This window comes from Drosophila santomea, chromosome 3L, assembly GCF_016746245.2.
Source record: "Drosophila santomea strain STO CAGO 1482 chromosome 3L, Prin_Dsan_1.1, whole genome shotgun sequence".
In the NCBI taxonomy this organism is placed as follows: Eukaryota; Metazoa; Arthropoda; class Insecta; order Diptera; family Drosophilidae; genus Drosophila; species Drosophila santomea.
The window spans coordinates 18,369,899-18,391,535 of NC_053018.2; the positions used below are offsets into that span (position 1 = coordinate 18,369,899).

Consider the following 21,637-nt stretch of genomic DNA (forward strand, 5'->3'; position numbering starts at 1 on the left):
CTGGAATTATGGGACCATAATTGGCGTTACAAAGCGGCGCACATGTTGCTCAAGCAGCAGAGAGGGAAAAGGGAGAGCATTTGGGATCGGGATCGCAATAGGGATCGGTATAGGAATCGGGAGGGGAGCGGAGAGAGAGGGACTACCCTGTGGCATCGATCTTCATTTCTCTGCCGGCTTCTTCGATTTCGGTTCGTTCTGCAGCCGGGCAAATGACATATCTCCATTTCCTTGCAGTCAAAAAAATAAGGAATCATATTTTGAAAATAGCAAATTGTTGGATGCAAATTGAATTACATTCAAATATTAATTATATCCAAGTAAGCACAAGGGTTAGGACTATAACTTACTTGGCATACCCCAAATAATGTCCTTAAAATTTATTCAAAAATTTAGTGGTTATACTAGAGGTATTTAGTTCGTATGCTTGTCTTAGAAATTTCTTCCCTAAATCTCACGGCACATTTTTCCGCTGGGTGTACAGTTCAGTTCTGGTTCCTCTGCATTGTTCGCCGGGAAAAGAGAAATTATTGCTGTAGGATAATGTGTTTGTGGTACTGTTGTTGTTGCTGCCCAAAGGGGCTCGAGACGTCTCTTGTTCTTCTTCAATTTTGTCTTTTTTTCATTTGGCTCGGCGGAGTTTTAAATTACAGCTACGTGCAGATATCTTATTTCGGGCAGCAATTTTGTGGGCGACGCGATGATCACCTGGCTTTGGGTTGATCACTTTTTGGCGATAGCAGCAGGTAGGGTTAGGTCTTCGTCTTTGCCTTTGGATCTTGAGAATGAAACCGGGAGTGGGGGAATGGGGATTGGCACTGAGGATCGAATAGATACAATAGATGTCCATTTATGGGATTGATGTGTGTGTAATTGGAGGTTTTGTGGATGAGCAGGGGAAGCTGACGGGGGATTATCCTTGCAATCAAAGAGGCGCAGACTAGGGTATGACATAATCTTTGGAAAATGGTTTCGGGCTTGCCTCTTAACGGTTGTCAATGGAAGTACCTAAATATTGAAGGTAGAATATTTTAGTATGCATCTCTGGAACGAATTTCCCACCGAGTCGCAACATTAGTTTTTCTTGTTGATGGCAAAGCACATTTCTAAGCATATCCCCAGACCCCGTAACAGCCCAATAAATCAACTAAAACTGTGTAGCCATCCCCTAATAATTAAATTGGAAGAGCCCCCTCCGAAATGCGTTGCCATTTCCCATTACGATGCCCCCGTCGATAAAAATCACATAAATACAAGCACTCAAAACAGGCCGGATAAGATCAGCACCCGCTGGAAGATGGAGGAGAAATTGCTTTTCAACAAGACAGCTTCTAAGATGAATCTCGTTGCGATTCACAAAGGGTTGCCTATGGTCTGTGGGCTCAATGCTTCCTCATGAGCTCATCGAAGAGCGGCCAGAAGTGAGCAGTCCTTATCACGACCGGCTAATCTCGCGGAGGAAATGAATCAGCAGAGAGGCTGGCGAGATTAGCAAAATGCCGGAGGTTGTCAGTGGTACGATGACGTCTCGAAGACAGGGGACAGACAATTATCCGGGCATTCTTCTCTGGTTAGTGCGGCTAACCCATATGGGCGAATGCCATTCCTCCCAATACCAATCTCATTCCCATCCCATTCCAATTCCCATTCCCTACACTTAGAACCGCCCATCTAAGTACGCCAGGTATGCAGTTCTTTTGCAATCAACTGTCACGGACCGTGAGAAGAGACAATGGCAATTTAATTAAGGAGGCTAAGGCCCGCCTTGGGTTTTCTTGGGCCTTAACCTATACCTATTCTCGGGGTAGTTCGGTAGCTTCTGCATATACGAGTATATCTGGGTTCCTCCGCATTGTGGTCTTCTCTTCGCGCCGCTTTCTTTTTCTTTCTCCGCACGTCGGCTTAGTTGACCGACTTGGGCCAAGTAGCTTTAATTTAAGACCCTAATGAGCCATTTAGGCATTCTGGGCTTTGTGTCTTCAATGCCGACTACTGTGTTTTGGTCGTCTCCCCGTTGCCCGCGAACAAAAGTTAAATTAATGAGTCCACGGCCAGTTGGTGTCTTTAGTCTTTGGTCTTTGGCTCTTTGGCTTTTGGGTCTTGGGTCTTGGGGCTCGGGGTTTAGTCTCTGGTTTTTGGGGGCCTCATTTTCGGATGCGGGTGATGCTCAGATGCTCTGATGCTGATAAAGCTGCTTAATTTTTCACTGACTCTGAGATCGGGGTCTCTGGGCTGCTTTGCATAATGCAGCCCAGCCATCGAGCCACAATTTTTACATAGTTTATTAATTTTTCGGATTTCGGCTTAGGTATTCTGTCGCCTGTCAACCGCTTCTGACACTAATAAATCGGCTTAAATTTGATCTTGAGCGGTGTATTTTTGATTCCCGACCTAGCTGAGGGCACTTTGTATCTCAGGGGCTGCGTGCGTGCATTATTGATGATGGCGACTGGACTGACCTTAGCTAGAAGCTGGCCCCAAAGAATCCGCCGATCGAGCCCCTGAGTTATGCTCAGCTCCATAATCGGCTTGCTGGGAGTGATTTAAATGGACCGGCTTTAATTGTATAGGAAACGCTGTGACGGCCGATTACTTTGATTTGAGTTAATTGCTGAACTCTGACGTATAAACTAACGTTTTTATTTTTCAATTTTTATATTTTTATGACCGTTTTGCAAAAGTGCCATACGCTCGCTGTACAATTACTCAAATGACGTCATTTAATCTGTTAATTATTAACAAAAAGTTCTGCTGAGGCGGAACTAGTTGCTAGCCAATGGTTAAATATAGATTTTTATTTTCAGTCACATATGAAGAAAGGGGGTGGTCATGAATTCGCAATAAAATATCTCAAAAACTGTTGCTGATTACACTGTTTAGAGTAAACAAAATATTGATTGTGTAATAATCTAGAAAGTTCAAATAAACTGACCCCAAATGTGTTTACTTTAATAAACTTATTGATAGTGCAAGCACTGGAACTTGATTCTGAAAGGCTTTGGAATGAATGACCGCCCTTCCACCTGAGAAATGTATTCCTAAAATTGTAAAATGAAACAATTATCCAGAGGCAGCTGGCATGTGGAAACCCTTTGGCATTGTGACTGCCACTTCCTTCCAGCTCTAATTGAGTTGTAAATTCAACCCTAGACTTTTGGCACACATCTAAATCGAACTGATTTCCATATGATAATTACAGGGCACACTGCTCTAATTGAGCGATCAGGAGAAGTATCATTGGGCGAATCAGTCTCGCAGTTGAGGCGGATTCCCCGAATCCCAGATTCCCGAATCCGGAGTTTCAGAACCAGAAACAGAATACAGCCAGCCACCCGTGGGCATGGGCCATAAAGTCATGACATCCTGCCGGGCAACTAGAAGCACTTGTTCCTCCTTTTCCACTCCGACTTTTTCTCACCCTGCCCGGGGGCGCATTTTCTGGATACGTATCTTGTGCCTTTTCCTTTTTTTGAAGCTCAGCAAGACGCATTGCAACCAACTGAGCTGTGACGGAGCGAAAGTCATGGCAGGAGCATATACTATATACCATGTAAGTACGAGTGGCCTGGCCAGGTAATTGCTGCAGTTGTCGGGGGGCAGTGATGTGAAACATTTGTCATATGGACTGAAACCGAGACGTGCCGCTGCCATGGGAAAGTCAGTTCGCAGTTCCGTAATCTGTGATATAGGTCATGCAACCCTCAAGGTTCCGAGTAGGTACCGGTGCCATCTCCATCTCCATCTCCATCTTCAACTTCAACTCCAAGTTCTAGACTCCGCATTGTCTTTGGTCCCATTGTGTTTGTTATGGATTCGTAGAAATTACGCGTGAGCATTCCAGCCATCCTTTTCATATTCTTATGTGACGAGCCAAGTAGCTTGGGCCTATTATGTTATGTTCTGTGTCTGTATCTGTATCTGAGTCCGAAGACAACAAGTGCAGCGATGAGTGCGCCTTTTATTCCAGGCACAATTAAAAACGCAGTTGTGCATAGAGTTAGCAGAATAGCTGCAAGTCTGGCTCAAGTTTAGCCAAGCCAAACCTCCGAATCCCCCACCCACGGGAACATCTTGCGTGTAGGCACCCACCCATTCAATGTCAATGAACCGCAGTTGTAATGTTTATACGCCCATCACAGTTAAAGATACGGATACAGCTACACGTGCACTGTGGAAAAAACGTATTCGAAGAACCAAATTTTCGACTTAAGTCGAATATGTGTTGAAATATCCCATAAATAATTATGAAATAATTTGTTCTCTTAAAAACTTTTTAAAATATTCATACACGACTATACTATTCTCCTTGCTCTAGTTTTCATTTTTAACAGACTAACAATAAATAGTCACAGTCCCAAATAAATCCGATGTAATTAATGGTGGGATGCAAAAGTTAAGTTAAGATTGTAATTAGATGGTAATCACAATTCTGGGCTTAAAAAGCTTAATAGCTTGACTTATAGTATTAGAAATTATAGATGAAAATATGAAATAATATACACTTCTAATGTTCCTAGGTTTTTTCTCCGCCTGCAGCTGCAGAGACAGATAGAAGCACACGGTATGGAGCACTCCAAAGTTGTCCACCTTCCGACGCTGTCGTTGCTTGGATTTTTACTTTATTTGTTTATGGTTTTGCCGTCTGATTATCTTGGGCGCGTTTTAGCCCCAAGTTCGTTGCGCTTGGCCAGACTTCCTTCTCCCAGTCCCCCATCACCTCCATATCATCCATGTAGTACTTATGATGTTATTTCATTTTATTGTCGCCGTCTTGGGGACCTTTCCCCATCACCGGCTGTCAAAGTTTTCGGTTTTTTGTTGGTTTATCGCTCCAAAGGTTTTCTATACAACAATTGATTGAACATTATTAGCACTCAAGCATAAATTTGTTCGACATTCTCGACAGGGTTAACTGGCTGTATAGGGCTTCAATATTTGTAGTCCATTGGGTGGGGGAGAACCTAGATGTTACAAAGCTGATGGATAGATAGGCACTTTTATGATCCAAGTGTCTAAGCAATCTATAAATACAAATGGGGTGAATGTTATGCTAAATTTACACTGAATCAAACGCAATCCGAATCAAGCAAGTTACAAAACACTGGGTTGCAGAAGAGCTAAATTACGCAGCACGCAATCCGATAAATGTATAGCTTTCAAAATCGAGTGAGCAAATAAAATCCAGATATAAGCCGGGTAACTGGAACGGTTTTGCAAGCAATGCGATATACCTTTATTGATTCATTTGACTAGTAATTTGCGGCTACTGTAACTAATGAAAGCTTACTTTTCATTAGAGTAGTAGTAGATAGAACGCGGAATATTTTAATGTCAGATTAATATTCCCCTGATCAACTTTATTATTTATCCGCTGTGACTTATAGATCGCTTACGCCGACAGCAACAAGTTGTCGCTGCTCGAGATCTGTAATTAAATCGGTCGAGCTCTTGAGTTGAGGAAACGATAGTGCCATGTAACACCTGGTTGCTTACCAGATAGTCAGATTAAAGTAACATTCATTATGAAGAGATTCATTAGAGGAGTTACAAGAAACTAATGCTTTAGGATGTAGCTGCATTCTCACGATAGAATGTAACATCTAGTGACATCAGTGCGTTGTGGTAATTATTTATATGGTACTTTGCATCACCCCCACGATCTGGCCCAATCAAATCTTAATTAATCAACTGCAATGTGTGGCCAGTCATTGAACCCGAATCCGAATAAGCGAAACCAGTTTCGCACGTGGTGGACATTCGCTTGCATTAACATACCGAACTTGTCTAATAAACCACAAGATCATCAAATCCGGCAGGGCGAGTGGAATTCTTTCACTTAATTCTACCGACTGCTGGGCTGATCACAGTGTGGGATCCCTTAATAGAGAACCAGAGACCCAGAGACCTTTAACTTCGATGGAAGACTTTCAATTAACCTTAATTTCGCACTTGGCGCCCAGCCGATTTTCTCTTCCGATTTCCACTTAAGCCCCGATTCCGATTCTACTGACCCCAATTGATTTCGTCAGGCCATCGGAGTCGATCAATAAACAAATTTTTTATTATTGATTATCGTGTTGCTCATGTTCACAAGGTGTTGGGAAACTTTCGGGTTTCTTTCTCTCTTTCCCGCAGCCCAAACTTCTTTAATTTCTGTATTTCCTTATCGCAGCACTCTTATCAAATGATATGCAAGGTGCCCGGGGAATTGATGTGCTTGGGCAATTCATCAATGCACTCTCTCTGTGCCTCCAGATATATGGGTTCCCCGGCTTTGTGGGCCTTGTCATTATTGACATTACAAATGTTATTGATTGTTGTCCGCTGGGTGTCGTTGGGGCTTTATTTCTCGGTTTTCATTTCTCTTCGCTGCGCCCTCGCCATAGTTTTCATTTGGCGGCTCACGAAATTGAAAGTACATGTTAATTATTTCCACACACGATCCAACAATCACCTGCACTTTTCGGTGGGACCCCAGATCCATTTCCACTGATAAGCGCATTAGTTTTCGAGTGTCACCGAAAAAGAAACAAAAACATTTCCCTGCCTCACTGATTTTCTTGTCAATCAGGCCTGAAAAAAGAGTTCGAAGCCCAATTTTTTCCGTGCTGACATTTTCTTTTTTCAGTTTTTTTCTTTTTGCCTCGTCAACGTTGCATGCAAACCAAAAATCTGGGGAACTGGGGGAGTTTTTCAGCCCGGCGACAGTAGCATTACAAAGCATTTGCTTTTCGGCCCTAGCAATTCTTGGAAGTGTCACTCTCACTGCATTGAATGCCTCTTTTTTTGGCGCGGATATCATTTTCCCCTTTCAGGTTCACTTTCCCACCTCTCCTTTGATTTCGGTAAATCGGTTATTGGGGCGTTTGAAAGGGGCTCGAAAGGTTTGTTAGCCTGTGAATGGCAGCTGAGTGATTGGGCCAAAAGGATCCAACAATCGAACTGAGTGCTGCGTGCTAATGAATGAAGTGAAAGTCAATTATGATTTCCAGAGTGATTCAAGACTCCATCAATGAATTCGCAGGGGCAGGGGGACAATAGAGGAATATTTATATTATTACGTCTTTCATTTCTGGAGCTGAGTGAAAATACATTTATAGGAAAATAAAAAAGGGGATAATGTTTTATAATTTTATTGAAATATGTACATGTCCAACTACTCATTTCATAGATTATCATGATTTTAGTAACTAGCTTAGATCAAGTAATAAGAGACGATTTAAGCATTTAACTTTAGCTATGCTGACTTGCAAATACCGTGTGGGTATACATTCAACAATATCTTATTAAACGTTCTCCACTTTTAGTTAAACATCAGCTAGAGTAAAAGCAATTAAGATAAGATAATCCCCCATCATTCCGCGCTATTTGCATTTGTAATGGGATTTCCACTCCGCCCCTCTAAGCCCAGAAGCTCAGCATTTCCCCTCGGCTTTTAGCCCCTCTGCCTTTTCTGCCACTTTTCACACGCTCATCTGCGAATGTTCCAATTAGACACCACACTATATATAGTACTATATAGCCGGCAGTCGTCCCACACCCACGCTAAAAATTAATTGCATGCTACCTTTTACACGCGCACCTGATGGAAATTTATACACCGATTGCCGCTGGCGCTTTTCGCTCAAAACTGAAGCGAAGACTGGGTCTCGCTTATTTAAAGTCCAATCTGCAACAATTCAATTAAGCCAATAACTAAACCAATTTGTAATGCGCTTCAGCTTTTTAGCTACAGCTACGAACTGCGATCACGATGATGATACACTGAGGCACAAATTACTTGATAATAGTTATAAACTGGCAAACAGCAAAAACCATCGAAACTTAACAAATATTGCGGATACCAGGATGTTATTTTAGTACTAGACTTCATTGTTTTGGTACCTTGAAAATATAAAGTAAGTTCCAGTAGCCCATTTTTTCTCCCTGTGTTGCGGGTGATGGGGGACATCCACGACTTGGTCCAAAGGAAATGGAAAAGGCCAAAGACAAAGCCCTGGCAAGGCAGCGGATCCAAATCCAATTAAACTAGTGACAACGACACTGCATCCACTAAAAAGGGCAAGTAGGCGGTGGGCGGAGGACAATGGGTGGCATAGGGGGAGCCAGCTGGTGGAGGGGTTCTTTGGGGGCGGTGGGAACTGCGAGCTGGCATAAAAATTGAATAAAGCGCAATTTCAACTGGACAGCGGCGGCGGAGCAATGTGGCCATGTTGCTGCCACCTGCTGTCTGCTTTACATTTGCAAAGAATACAGCACGACGAGAACCCGACTTCAAAGCAATTGCGACATAATTAAGTTGACAACAACAGATGCAACAACAGCACCGCCAAAGCAAAAGCACCAGAAAAGCACGAGCAAAGCTAAAGCAAAAGCAAAAGCAATGGCATAGCAAAAGCAACAGTGGCAGCGACACCAGCGAGCGATTGACACCACTGACCCAGATACGTGGCGCTGCAAAAGCGGCTGGAGAAAAAGTGGACGAGTTGTGAGCAGAACTCACTGAACTGCAGAGGAAACTCAAATAGTCTTCAAAGATATATTTCACAAAATATATATGTGACATAACAGCATATTAGCAATTCCATTGTCAATCAGCTATTTAATTTTTAGATTTTTAAAAATATTTGTTCATGTTTCTAGTATAATTTTAAACTTTCTAAATTAGTTGTTGATATTGTTATAAATAAATTATAGTCAGGCTGAAAATGATATCCTACAGGGATTAGGTGCTAACAAATATAGTTAGTTTGTAGGATTTTTAATATGATTTCAACCGTACATTAAACCGGATATTGAATCCGCTCAAACGAGAGACTGTGGCTGTTAGCAGGAAGTGTTAGTTTTAAAATAAATATTTACGGGGGTTTCCCACAGTGTAGGCTTGGACCTGGCTAAGAGCCAGCCGCGTGACGTCGTCGCAGCCGTAGTTTAAAATTGAAAATTAAAATTGTTAGACAGCGTGTCGCGCTGTCGCCTGTCAGTGGCATTTGTTTGGAGCGAATACCCTGCGGTGATATACACTCCACCAAAACGGATGAAGAGTGACTTGGACATGGTCATCGGTCAAAGGCACGGCTGGGAGATGGAAGATGGGAGATGGGAGATGGGCGATGGGAGGATGCAGTATGCTATAAAAGTCGCACTGGGCCAGGATTAGCTCAACAGTTTCATGGGGCTGGGACAGTAAAATAACAAAGAAAGTCCGCAGTGAAGAATTGCTTGAGGCATTCGGTGGGGGCTTACAGGTAGTTTTATGTCAGCTAAAGCCTTAAGAAGGTAGTAAACTAGCTTTGTAATGTATTTGCTAGTGAGGCACTTTCATTACTTTTCGCAAGGAAACAAGTTGTATTGGGATAAGCAGTCACTAAATGGTTGCTAGGAAAGTAATTTCCTTTTCCATATTTACTCCTAATACACTATTAAATATTACAACTCAGTATAAATATATAGATTTGCTTTATGCTTCACATATACAAATGTATTTTGAATATTTTGAATTTAACAATCAGTTACTTAGTGAAAAGTTATACTCTTACGTAAATGATTCTACGGCTCGTTTTATTAATTTCTTAATTCCAAAAGTTTACCTTCACCCACCTACCAATGCTTTTGCAGAGCCCAGAAAGGTTCAGCAGACCTAAACTAAACACTTAAGCCACAAACTCTTTTATTTGGGCGCAGTGTTAACGGGTTCCACCAGCTGGCCGACTGGCTTGTCTAGATGGTTGGATGTTGGTAGTTGGAAGCCGCGGTCTGGCTCTGAGCCTGGTTTTGTTTTTGTTCGACAGTCCCAGCCAAGCACCAGCACCGCCCCTCGCCGATTTTCACACCGACATTGTCACCAGATGGACGGCGCTTTCAATGTTTGCCCAGCTCCAACGACGAAATCCAATTAAAGAAATTATGTTTACATATAAAAATGCATAAGGCGCAAAGAAGAGAACAAAACCTGGCCACATTTGTGGCAAATTGTTATTAAAAAAGCTTAGCAAACAATTTGTTGGACAGCTCGGCGAAAGGCACTTGAAACACATTCACGCCTCGACCGCAAGTCTAGGTCCTCGTTTTTAGTTTTTCTTTAATTTTCACTTTGTTGGCCAAGTGGTTTGGCAGGGATCTGGTTGGTGATTGTTTTCTCAGAGGAAGCGACTGCTAAAAGGAGGAACAACATGCGAGTAATGCCACAATCCACACATGCTTTACTTGAGAGATTTTCAACAAATTCCCTGGCATAATTCCTACGAAAACAAGCAACAACAAAAGATACACTCTTTTTTTTAAGACACCAGATACTATTTAGTGGCCATTGGCATCAAATTGTATAAGAAGGAAGTGGCAGAGGGCATCCTTTGTGAAAACAAATTGCTCGAATTTCAGGGCACTCTCCTTGGGTCTTAAGGATACATGTGGGAGTGCGGACTTAAGTGCATTTCGGTATGGATTACACGTGAGCCAGAAGGATATTGCTCTGAATGTGGGACAAGATACAAATTTGTCCGACTAATAAGGAAGTTGTTGTGCTCAACTACTTTTTTACGATACGAAGCCCCTAGGAATTTAGCATGGCAACAGATACTACTTGACTGTCCAAATAATGTTGTTATCTCGGCTGTGATTCAGACTGATTGTCGAAAGGGATGATTCTCTAAACTGTGCCTTATCACGAATGACGAAATTCCGCAATCTTAAAGATGAATATCAGGTTAAATTTAAGTTGCGTGATTCAGAGGATGATACCAGAAAAAGAGGTATTTACATCTAAACACATAATACAGGATGATATTGCAGACTAAAGGGGATTTTCATGCAAAGCTGATGAAATCATGCTTAACTTATCAACTTATTTGTATAATATTTTTTAAGTTTCTCAGCTTTAGAGACTTAATTTATTTTCGATCACCCCGTCCCATTAGTCTTTCACCTGCCACAATTTGTTTTCAATTTGACCCTTGCATCTACACATAAATTGTATCTCTAATTACGCCTCACCCAACGATGACCTAAGTGCAGAGGGCACAGACCATTTTCAGTTTTAACTGCCCCACAAAAAATCAGGGAATAAAAAGACATAAATCTAATTTGGACCTGTGCATTTGCTTCTTTTATGGCGCCGGACCATTTCAAAGAGAGCCAGCGAATGGCAATGCTGATGGTGCTGATGTTGCTGACGATGACGATGATGATGATGATGATGATGGGCTATCTAAGCGCTCCAAATCCATTTACCCACCTGAGCACGAAAATGGGTGTGAGAATGGCCGAAAAGCGAACCCGAAATGGCCAAAGTTGAAAGGGAGTCAATGGCAATAATAAAACGAGAGACGAAACGCGAAATTTCCCAACGCCGCACGAAAATTATTTTATGATGCTTTTAAACTAATTTTCTGGAAAAACAACGTGCAAACGGATTTTCGTTTTTCCGCTCTTGTTGTTGCCGGCGAAAACTGTTGACTGAGGACGCGTGGGCACGTAAATTTTTTTATTTTATTTGCCATCGCTGCGAGCACATTTTCAAGTGGAACGCGTGTCGGTCGCGAGTTGTGAATTCTGAATTTTAGATGCAGGTAACAGGTGAGTCCTGTTCTTCCTTATTTCACCGCTCCCCATAGTTTCCAGTCACGAACTAGTCGTAAAATTAGCGCAGAGGCCTTAGAGCCACCTCCTCCTGGCATCTTCAAGGACTGTGAAACTCAATTTACTTTTGCTTTTGCAATTATACCAAAGACACTTTCCGTTTTGTGCCGTATCTCGAGGCCATCAATCTAAATTACGGCATAAAATTTTCAGCCTAAGCCGGACTTTTGTGGAGAAATAAAAATATTTTATGCCCGGCGACAAATTGATTTATCTGACAGCCTAATCAACTTTGGGGGATTTTGATAGATTTGTGCTGCAATTTATGAATGAGACAAAGTCGCAGCTGGAACTGCTCAGTTTTTGTACAATTTCTTAGGATGAAGTTCGGATGAAGTTCCAAATTGACATGTTCTGCCCAATAATGAAGCGATCAGGGGCCAAAACCTCATCCTGCTTCCTTGGCTTCTAAGGCACTCGGCCTATTCATAAATCCCCTTTTCCTGGCGATTTGTCAGCACCAGACATGCGACATTGACAATGTCTGTTCAGCATCTCTATCTTTTGGCCCGAACCAAGGACAAAGCACTTGCGAGGCGCTGCAGGTAGGGCTGGGTCTATGCCTAGGCCTCGTTATTGTCAATCCATCTTCCAGTATCTGCAAGTATCTCCCACTACTCCTTCCCCGAATCTCAATGTGTATGTCCATAGCCTTGGCCTTTGTTGGCTGCCTGCTCTTTTTGCCATCTCCTGTTTGTTTTTGCAGTTGACAGTCGACGAGGAGAAGGAGGCCGAAGGCTGTAAGCGTGAGCATAATTATGGTTTTCAATTTATTCCTGGAATCCAATCGCACACACAGCGTGGACGGGAGTTGCATAGGTTTCTCTAGAATCCGACCTGATGTTAGCCTTTTAGCAGGAGTTCCTAATTGAAAGTGTCATAAATTAAGAATGAACTTCAAGTCAAGTCGAGTTTGGCTGCTGTTTCTGCTGCTCTGGGAAATATTTATGGATATCGTGTAAGCATCAGGAGTTCATCCAAAGTAACCTTTTATATTTACCCTTTATATGTCGAATTTTACGGTTCTAAAACATCATTTCACGTGTTAAACAACAATGTTTTAACTTTGTTTTAACAATTAACTTTGGAATCATAAAGAGATCTTATTGCGATGTGAAATTAGAATATTTGTTTTCCAAAAACTCCTAGTCATCAAATAATATTCATACAATGAGATATTGCATTAAGAAGCTGATATTGTTCTGCTTTGCTGGGTGAACCTATCAGTTCCCACTTTCGCATCTAGTTCGACAACTCATTCTCTATTCAACAAGGTTTCCTGAATAAACACAGCAGCAATTTCCTGCATTATTTATTTACTTTTAAGTAGTCAGCCTAAATGCATTCATAATATCCTGCCTCCCCAAAAAACACGGCGAAAAACTCAAACATCATGCTCTAAAAAGAATATCCTGCCATAAAAAGGCAACACACAACTAGAGGAACTCATTCATAAATCAATGGCTACAAGTATTGTTAATTTTCGATACATTTCTTTTTTGGGGAAGCCTGTGAAGTGTTTATTGGAAAAAATGTGCTTCCTCACGGTTGTTTTTAGGATAAATATGCCAGAGGGAAATATGATAGCCTATAACTTCGCTGGCGGGACAGCTGGCCGATTGGAGTATCCTTTGGGCTTCCTGTGAGTGCACTTCTTTTTTATTTGGATCATTCGGAGCAGTGTGATTGATGACTCAAGCTGGGGGAACTCACCTTTCCACAGCCATTTCCCAGCCATTCCCAGCCAAGAGGACTCTCCGCGACTGTTTACGACTCTAATCTTGTTTCTGTGTAAAACCAAAACGTGACTCCATCGTTGACCCCACGGAACTTAAGCTAATGTCTGAGTCACCGCTTACCTAGAATTGTTCCCGCATGCCCCAATAAAGTATAAGGAACCCCAACCTACCGCCCATAATTCCACGTTGCCAATACCTTGGTTAAGGAAAATCGAAAACGCACCACGAGAATTTTCACATTTTCACCTGAACGAATGAAGCGAATGAAGCGAAGTGGAAGAACGTGTTCGGGCCATAAATATCAATTAGCTAAGATAAAGATACTAAAGCGAGCCACAAGACCACGAATCGGAAAATAAAACTAATTGCAGCTAGCCGGTGGTCCTTCTCCACGCTCCATATACTCGTACATATACATATCCATACCCATACACGTATTGGTATCTGGCCAGACTTGGACTGAAGAGGAAGTCGTAAAATTGATAAAGGCGCTGGACCAAGGAAAAACACTCCACTCCGATTATGAGAGTGAGTGTCACTAAAGTGCCAGGTCACGTTCGGAATTCGGTTCTGCGGCAAAAGTGAGTCACACACAGAAACCGAAACACCGACCGACTCCGGAGATCCGAGAATTTTCCGGAGCTCATCTTTTTATCAGCCAGCCAGCTTGATAAGCTGCTACAAATTTCGATGACGCAAGCGGAAAATGGAAATGAAAGTGGGTACCCCATCTCCCCCGACAGATTTTCCGGGCGGCAGTAGTCTCCGTAGTCGCTGCCTCTAATTTGCTGCTCATTTTGTTTGATGATGTGACGACACACGATTCGCCGCCTCTTTGAACTTGGCCTACGGCATTTTATCTGGATTTTGGATTCTGTATTCCGTATTCCGTATTCTGGATTTGGTTCTTTGAGAAGCTATCTCCAGACCCGGTGTGGTCCTTATCTCCGTCGTGTGCTGCTGCTAATGAGCGTATGCTAGCTGTTTGCATTTGGCTTAAACAAACAGCAAGTTAGCCGCACTGTTCTTTGTTTTATACTAGCGTCTGGGAACCGTCATCATGGGGATAAGACCTCTGGCTTATCGCTGAATAAACCTATCCCTGACCTAAGTCAGCGGCATTTACTCATACAAATAGTTTGTAGAGTGTGCTTCATGGCTGGAATAATCTGACAGCGACCCAGTTTGATAGGAACTGAAATGCGCCTAATCTACGGAATCGAAGGGGTTTCGGATTATGTGTTTGCTTAGCTGTAGCTAATCTTCAGAGGGGGGTAACAAATTCCATGTACCGGAGTGGGGTGATCTAGTTCACCGCATTAAAGCTTTTCAATTGGAAAACTTCAGAAAATATACAGGCCAATGAATAAATTGGCAAAAACAATTTTTATATATTTACTTTGATATATACTTTGATAAAGCCCAACGAAGTTGCATTTTGCTGTACATTTCCCTATGGCTACATTGTATATGTAGTTGAAAAATGTCCAAGTAATAATTTGAAATGTGCACTTACCAAACCAAATTGAATTAGAGGCTCCGGCGAATGCATCCATTTTACAGCTTAAATCATAAACAGAAGCGAATGCTGCTTAAAATTTCATTACGCGCACTTAAGTGGTGTGATTTTCGGCACACTCTTCTCTGGGGGAACCCCCTGTAACCCCTTTGTAACCTCCTGGAACCTCCTGTAACCCTCGCCAACCAGTGTTGCAAAAGCTCGTAAAATCCCCACTAGCTGCAGTCGCTGGATGGAAGCACCGCAGTGGTGACACATTCCCATCCGCGACCACGTCTTCGTCCTCGTCTTCGTCCACATCCACTGCAATGCAGCTGGCGAAATGTCATCAGCGCCTGGATTTTATGGCGGCGGCAAAAGGAGAATGTATCTAAGCTGCAGTCTTGTTCCTGGTTTCGCTGGTCCCTGTTTTCCGGCTCCTAAATTCGGCTAAAGCGTAAAACTTTTATGGCTGCCGCAGCGCGTGGAGAGGAAGAACTACTACTTCTACCTACTGACTCGTTCTCGTTCTCGTCGTAGTCGTCGTAAATAAATTTCTGGCCGTAATTAATTTTGCATGCCAGTCAGATAGTCAGATAGTTAGCTGCTTCTCAAGTCGCTTTTTCGGGGAGTTAACAAACGCACACGGCTGCTGATTGGGAATGCCACACGCCATTTAGCCCGCTTTGATATGCCAAATGTGTCGCTTAATGATTTTTATTCCTCATTGCTCATACGCACCGTGTGACGCGCGTAGGGCTTAGTATGCTAATTGCATCTTTGTATCTTTTTGTGTGTGTGACGCATGCGATGCGAGTCAGCCTCGAATCTGTCAGAATGTCAGCCAGTCAGCTAGTCAGCCAGAAAAGTTGGGTTTACAGTGCAGTCAGCTCATTAGTGAGTCTGTTTGCCATTGTGGCTCTTGTCTGGCTGCTCTAACATTATTTATCTGGCATTTTTAACACTTGCCGTTGACAGTCGCTTTGGCATATTCTGCGCTATTTTCTCCGCTGCCAGTGCACAACACACAAAAATGGCGAGGGAAAAAAACCCAAAGTCAGGCTAACAAGTGCAAATTTGTTTGCTGCATCGAGCTGAGCACAAATTTCTCAACCTTGGCTCCGTGCTCGCCTTGTTTGCCCCGCGTTAATTTTTGTTGATTTTACGCGTTAGCCGCTTGGCTGGCCCACTGTGTGTTTACTGTAGCTACAGTATTTGTATCGGGGCCAGGTCGCAGCTGTGTGTGAACGGAGCAGTGAAGTTAGTTGACACAATGATAGGGCTAGCTGCATTGAGATACTCAAAGGCTACATCTGAGCCAATTCAAATGCCTGGGGTCGACGGAACTTGCTAATAATTTCGAAATATCATGTTGTAATTGGCACATTAACAGGGCATATGTAAATTCTGAAATGCTTAGCTTGGCTAAGAATAGTAGTGGGATTTCCCTACCTTAAATATGACAACCTAAATGACTCTCAAGCCACTTTCTGGTTATAAAATAATTAGGTGACAGCAGTTGAAATAATGCCAATACAAGCCGATGAATTAATAATAATTCGAAGATATAATTATTTAAGGAATAATAGTAACCTCTCACGCTTCCATCAAGAATTTATTTGTATTATTTTATTTAGTTTATTTTCTTGATTCTTATTATTAAAATCCATAGTCAATGGTCTCACTTTGGAACTTTTAAGCACTGTTTTGAACGGCATGGATATCACGGACAGCAAACGGAAAAAATTTGGCCGGCAAACTTACGCATCCCTTGTGATATTTATGGGTGTAGCTGTGGCTCAATGGATTCTGGTCTGCTTGGTGTGGGTAATTGAGGTACAAAATAACTGAAATATTTCACAATATTTAATCTCACAGGGAAAGTGGTCGTAAGATTTTCCGTGACTTTGAGATAATTTGCTCGGGCACCTTTGCTCTAGCTGGCATATTTTTTACCATTTTCGTTTTCAACCAAGGTGTTCGCAACCACAAGATTTACAGCTGGGTTGTAGCTTTTGTGATTGTAAGTTTATTAGATAATTTCCGGATATATGTAAAAACCACAAATGTACATCAGGTGGAACTGGAGATATTTTCGATGTATGTTCTTGCAGCTCGAACTTGGATTCCAGATCTGCTGGCTTTCTTCTTTCTCTGCACGCTCCTGTTGATTGTAGCCCTGGTCGTGGGATGTCATCTTTCATTCTCGGTAGGACTATCAAATCATTTACAAGTCTATAATTTAACTCAAACCATCAGATGGATATAACTCGCTACATAGCTCCGCTCTTCATCTTGAGCTTTATACTGGCCATGATGTCCGCGTATTTTCTGTTGGCCCATTTATTTTTACCGAAGTTGATGCCCTATGCTTATCTCATCTTTGAGCTCGGCCTAACCTTTGTAATGACATCGGTAAAGTTTCTTCAGCAGCATAATTTACAATATATTTATAACCATTAATTATAAGATTATCATGCTGCATGCTCAAACAATTAATGGCGATCGGTATGTCCAGATGAGGGTGAAGGATTTCATCCTGGCTGCTTTGCTGGTCTTCCACGAATTTCTGCTCATCTACGCACTCACATTCTACTGGCAGATTCACTATAGCTACTTCACATCAGATGACTACTTCTGGATGTCGACTAGCACCCTAAATACACAGAGAACGACACCCAAAAATATTGAGTATGATTACTACGGTAAGGGATATTCATTTCTTGTTCAGGAGCTTTTTGATCATAACTTAACATTGCAGACAACAACGGATCTAAGGATGACTGGTCGGCTAAAAACGAATCCAATTATGGATTCAATCCGGATAATTGGGATATCAAAGATGAGGACATGTAATCAAAGCTGCCGAATATTTAAAAGAGCTGCAAACGTTAAATATAAAAAATAAATTGTATTTCGGTTATAGAATAAATATTCATACATTAAAGAAAATCACATTAGTTTTGAGGCTCCTTTTAAAATTGTTCTCCAAATAATACCCAACACGAAGCATTTCGATCTCTTCCTAATAACCTTTCGTGGTCGTGGACAAATTTGCAGTCAGATACATCGAATTAAAACAAAGTAGACCCATGAGTTACGATGTATGTATCCGACGAGCATCGCTTATACCGAAGGGCGCGAAGAAAGTTTTCTTTTAAGACCTATGGCTTGCTTGCTCTGTGGCTCGTTTTAGCTCTGGCCCAATGGCTGGTGATAGCATTTATGTAAGTTACAATATTAATAAATATATTGCGTTTAATGGATCTCACCTTCCACCAGAGAGAGTGCGAGGAAAACCTTCAGGTCGTTATACTACATCTGTCTAGCGACCTTTGCACTGGCCATCATAATATTCGGGCTCTTCATATTTGTTGAGAAGATGCGTTTCATCAAAGGCCTCAACTTTATCATGTCACTAATAATAGTGGAGCTTCAGATCGTATCCACATTTGCTCTTGTCGCCCTCAGTTGGTGGGCGGATGTCCTGACATTTTATGCAGTCGCCCTAATATTGGTGGTAATCTTTCTTGTAATAGGAGTATTTCTACCATCACGAGTAAGATATGAATTTTGAGCTTTAACAATCTTATCATTGCATACAAATATTTTTTCTAGGCGGACCTCACCCTAGATATAGCAGTTCTATTTATATTAGCATTTATTTTCCTGATTGTGGCCAGTTTTATACTACTGTTTGAACTACTTGTGCGGAAAACAATTCCCTATGCCTATTCAGTGGTGGAAATATCTGTAACCTTTATGATCCTACTGGTAAGTACTTTCCTAAATGTATGATTGTATAATTTCAGTATTCTTATACTTAGTTCGTAATGTACCATGGGCAAACAATTAATGGAAACCGATTCGCTGAGATGCGACTTAACGATTTCTTCTTGGGATCTCTAATTCTGTTCCACGACTTCCTGATCATTTTCTGGCTGACATTCTATTGGCAGATCCATTATCGACCTATCACACCTAATTCCTGGTTAGAGACATCTACTCCGTATTACAATTCCTCAGTCGGAAGAAACGATACCTATAGAAGTCTTGACGGTAATTACGTGAAAAAGTATTAGAGTGGAAATAGTTATATTTTCTTTTATGCAGGAGCAACGCACCCACCCTGGGGCGAAGATTGGTTCACCAGAAGATTTGATGACGGTTATGACAGTGATTCAGATGCAAGAGACTATCCTGAGATGCCGAGCGGTAGAGGAAAGCCAGGACATCGGAACCCTAATGACAGAGACCCCATGGACGAACACAGGCCAAATAATAGGGGTTTCACAAACGATTGGTCAGTTTACAATCAAAGGCCAAAAAATGGATTTAGAAGTCGCGGAAGGTCGCGAACTAAAAGTCCGGAACCAAAGAACGTACACCACAAACATCGTAAGCCTGAGGAATGGGACCCTGAATATATTACGCAAGGTGTCGATATGGCTGTGCCCTTTGATGACCGCTATGGCGAAAACTCAAAAGATGTCCAGGAAGATGATGAAGTGCATCCGATTCATAACGAGGATACAGGTCCCATAATGGAGGATGATGATGGGGATGTGCCCATCAGTGTTCACTCTGAACAGCCGATTGATAAGTTTTATCAAAATCCTAACACTGGACCAAAATTAGATGCTGGTATTGCCGAAGGAAAATCGGCCGCTGGCTTTGGTGATCCAACCGTCGATTTTCCTCCGGCGGACTACCAGCCATTTGATGATCCTTCATGGCAAATCCATTCGTCAACCGATTCTTCTCATATATATATTATTCCTAAGGCAAGACCCTCCAGCAATCAAAAATTCCTTCCAGGTGTTGAGGATTCTTATTCAATGGGCAATAATCGACAAAATTATATTCAAAATGAAAAGATGGAAGGTTTTATTGCTGCTCATGAGAAAAGTGATCTAAGTTCTCGGCCGGATAATATTCAGGAAAGCTCAAAGATGTTTACCGAAAGTGGATTCAGTAATAAGTTAAACAACTTGCAAAAGGATGAAATGACAGGACAAACCAGACAACATTTATCAGAAGGACGTAAAGACCTACATGAAGTTAGCCCACCTCCATGGGAGGAGCTATCCGAAGATGAAATCCGAAAAATTATAGACCAGAATTTCCATGAAGATAAGTATCGACCAAATGCAGACCGTTGGGTTGAGCCATTAATTACCAGAGAGCCTTATCCAATAAACCTTCCGGACTATGAGAAACTTGTACTGAACGTCAGTTCGAGCATATTGCAATAGGCTTTGAAGCCGTAAACAATATATGAATTATTTTCCTCTATAAATTTAATCCGATTTGCCGATTGTCATCAGAGCCATTAGGCATTTAATTGCACTCATTAAAGAGGGCAACACATCTTATTCAACCGCATGTGCGACAGGTGACAAACAAATTAATGTCTCAGGGATTTATGAGCCGCCCACAAAATGGGGTAAACAAGAGTCGACCGAAAAGTCAGGCCAAAACAACCTGTTCAATGAACTCTGCCGAAGGAAAAAATCAGAAAAACCGTTTAACAAATTACGGCCAACACACGTGCAGTCACCATAAAAACGTACCGTACCGTACTCCGGTGACCAGATACTCAGATACTCGGATACTCGCACCGTACAGTAGTAACTCATCGCATAGAACACATTTACTCGCATGTATGAATGCCGACCACATCGCTTATCTGTGGGACTGGCACTCCACCTACGAATGGAGCTTATGTTTGGTCTTTCACCTTGTTGGGGTCAGGGTAACTCTCGGGGATCGTTTGGCAGTGCAGGGTATTACTAGTTCTAAACGGCTGTTTTGTATTGATAACTTATTTAACAGAGTTAGCCTATGCTTAAAGATAGCTTTAATTATAGTCGTCTGCTAAAAAGTATTCAAAATGTTATGAAGAGTCTCATTTTAGTCATCGGAAAGTATTAATAAATTATGATGAAGACTATGAAGATTTAGTTATTCATGCCTAGTTAAACAGTTGGTCAATATTCCGTATTTTAAATAACATTTTACCTTATGGTTTTGTCAATCCTGCAGTATATTTCCTTCACCTGTCGCTGCCTCACAAGAGCATTTTGTATTCGCCATTCTCTGCGAGAGTTATACTTTTTTTGTCTTCGACTGGGTTTTTGTGCATTTTGGCAAATCATGGCGAGAACGCAAGGCACGACCACGACACACAGAGGGAACGAGAGCCACAAGTTCTCTAGATGTACTGTAGCTGCTGGTGTTGATGTCAGTGCCAGTCGACAGTCCTCAGTCCCCAATCCCCAATTCCCACTCCCCCGAACCCAATCCCGTTGGCATTCCCATTCGGAATCCCCCCGCTGTTGCCCCGTTTTGAGGCACAGTCACTCATGACGGCGACCTGAACCAGATACACGATGCACGATAATATAATTTATGGCCCTGTTTGGTGTTTGCAGCTCCTCGCTCACTTCCACGCTGCGTTATGGAATGTTTGATGTGCCATGCCAGTGCCTCTAGTGCCTCCAGTCCCTCCACCACGTCCATGCCTCCTTCTGCTTCTGGACTCATCAACAAATCGTACATTTGAATACAAATTGCAGCATTAAAGACGCAGAAGCTTCAACAAAAGTGTCAAATTTGACATGAAATTATTTATGCTCGCACGAAGCTTTAACTCGAGTTTTTAGTGCTGCTTTGTTGGCCGTTAGGTTCCTCGAGTCTTCAGTGCTCCCAATTAGGTTCATCGCCTGAGGAGCTGAAATCCCAGACAGGAAAATAAAATTTC

General features: G+C 42.1%; 2 protein-coding genes across 4 annotated transcripts; both read left to right on the forward strand.

The window, feature by feature from the left end:
- The first annotated feature begins 16,486 nt into the window (after positions 1–16,486).
- LOC120448852 lies at positions 16,487–17,826 on the forward strand. 3 transcript variants are annotated; one of them, XM_044006028.1, is made up of 7 exons: positions 16,487–16,697; positions 16,753–16,897; positions 16,952–17,083; positions 17,134–17,289; positions 17,345–17,382; positions 17,477–17,579; positions 17,636–17,826. In XM_044006028.1, exons 1-6 carry the CDS (start codon positions 16,591–16,593, stop codon positions 17,532–17,534), a joined length of 636 nt encoding a protein of 211 aa, XP_043861963.1. In that variant the 5' UTR covers positions 16,487–16,590; the 3' UTR covers positions 17,535–17,579; positions 17,636–17,826. The 3 variants fall into 3 exon arrangements, with proteins under 3 accessions (XP_043861963.1, XP_043861962.1, XP_043861964.1); XM_044006027.1 differs by having other exon boundaries at positions 16,489–16,697; positions 17,345–17,579; XM_044006029.1 differs by having other exon boundaries at positions 16,564–16,701; positions 17,345–17,579.
- On the forward strand, positions 17,825–20,202 carry LOC120448850. Its single transcript, XM_039631057.2, has 5 exons — positions 17,825–18,101; positions 18,157–18,433; positions 18,493–18,648; positions 18,702–18,933; positions 18,988–20,202. The coding sequence occupies exons 1-5, from the start codon at positions 17,977–17,979 to the stop codon at positions 20,127–20,129; spliced, it is 1,932 nt and encodes a 643-aa protein (XP_039486991.2). The 5' UTR covers positions 17,825–17,976; the 3' UTR covers positions 20,130–20,202.
- Positions 20,203–21,637: the final 1,435 nt, after the last annotated feature.

Excerpts from the sequence above, each read along its gene's own strand:
- LOC120448852 (XM_044006027.1), top strand. The coding sequence starts at position 16,591 with ATGGATATCACGGACAGCAAACGGAAAAAATTTGGCCGGCAAACTTAC. Across the intron at positions 16,898-16,951 it reads GGGTTGTAGCTTTTGTGATT|GTGGAACTGGAGATATTTTC; the intron begins GTAAGTTTATTA and ends AATGTACATCAG. Across the intron at positions 17,084-17,133 it reads GATGTCATCTTTCATTCTCG|ATGGATATAACTCGCTACAT; the intron begins GTAGGACTATCA and ends TCAAACCATCAG.
- LOC120448850 (XM_039631057.2), top strand. The coding sequence starts at position 17,977 with ATGTATGTATCCGACGAGCATCGCTTATACCGAAGGGCGCGAAGAAAG. Across the intron at positions 18,102-18,156 it reads TGGCTGGTGATAGCATTTAT|AGAGAGTGCGAGGAAAACCT; the intron begins GTAAGTTACAAT and ends ACCTTCCACCAG. Across the intron at positions 18,434-18,492 it reads GAGTATTTCTACCATCACGA|GCGGACCTCACCCTAGATAT; the intron begins GTAAGATATGAA and ends TATTTTTTCTAG.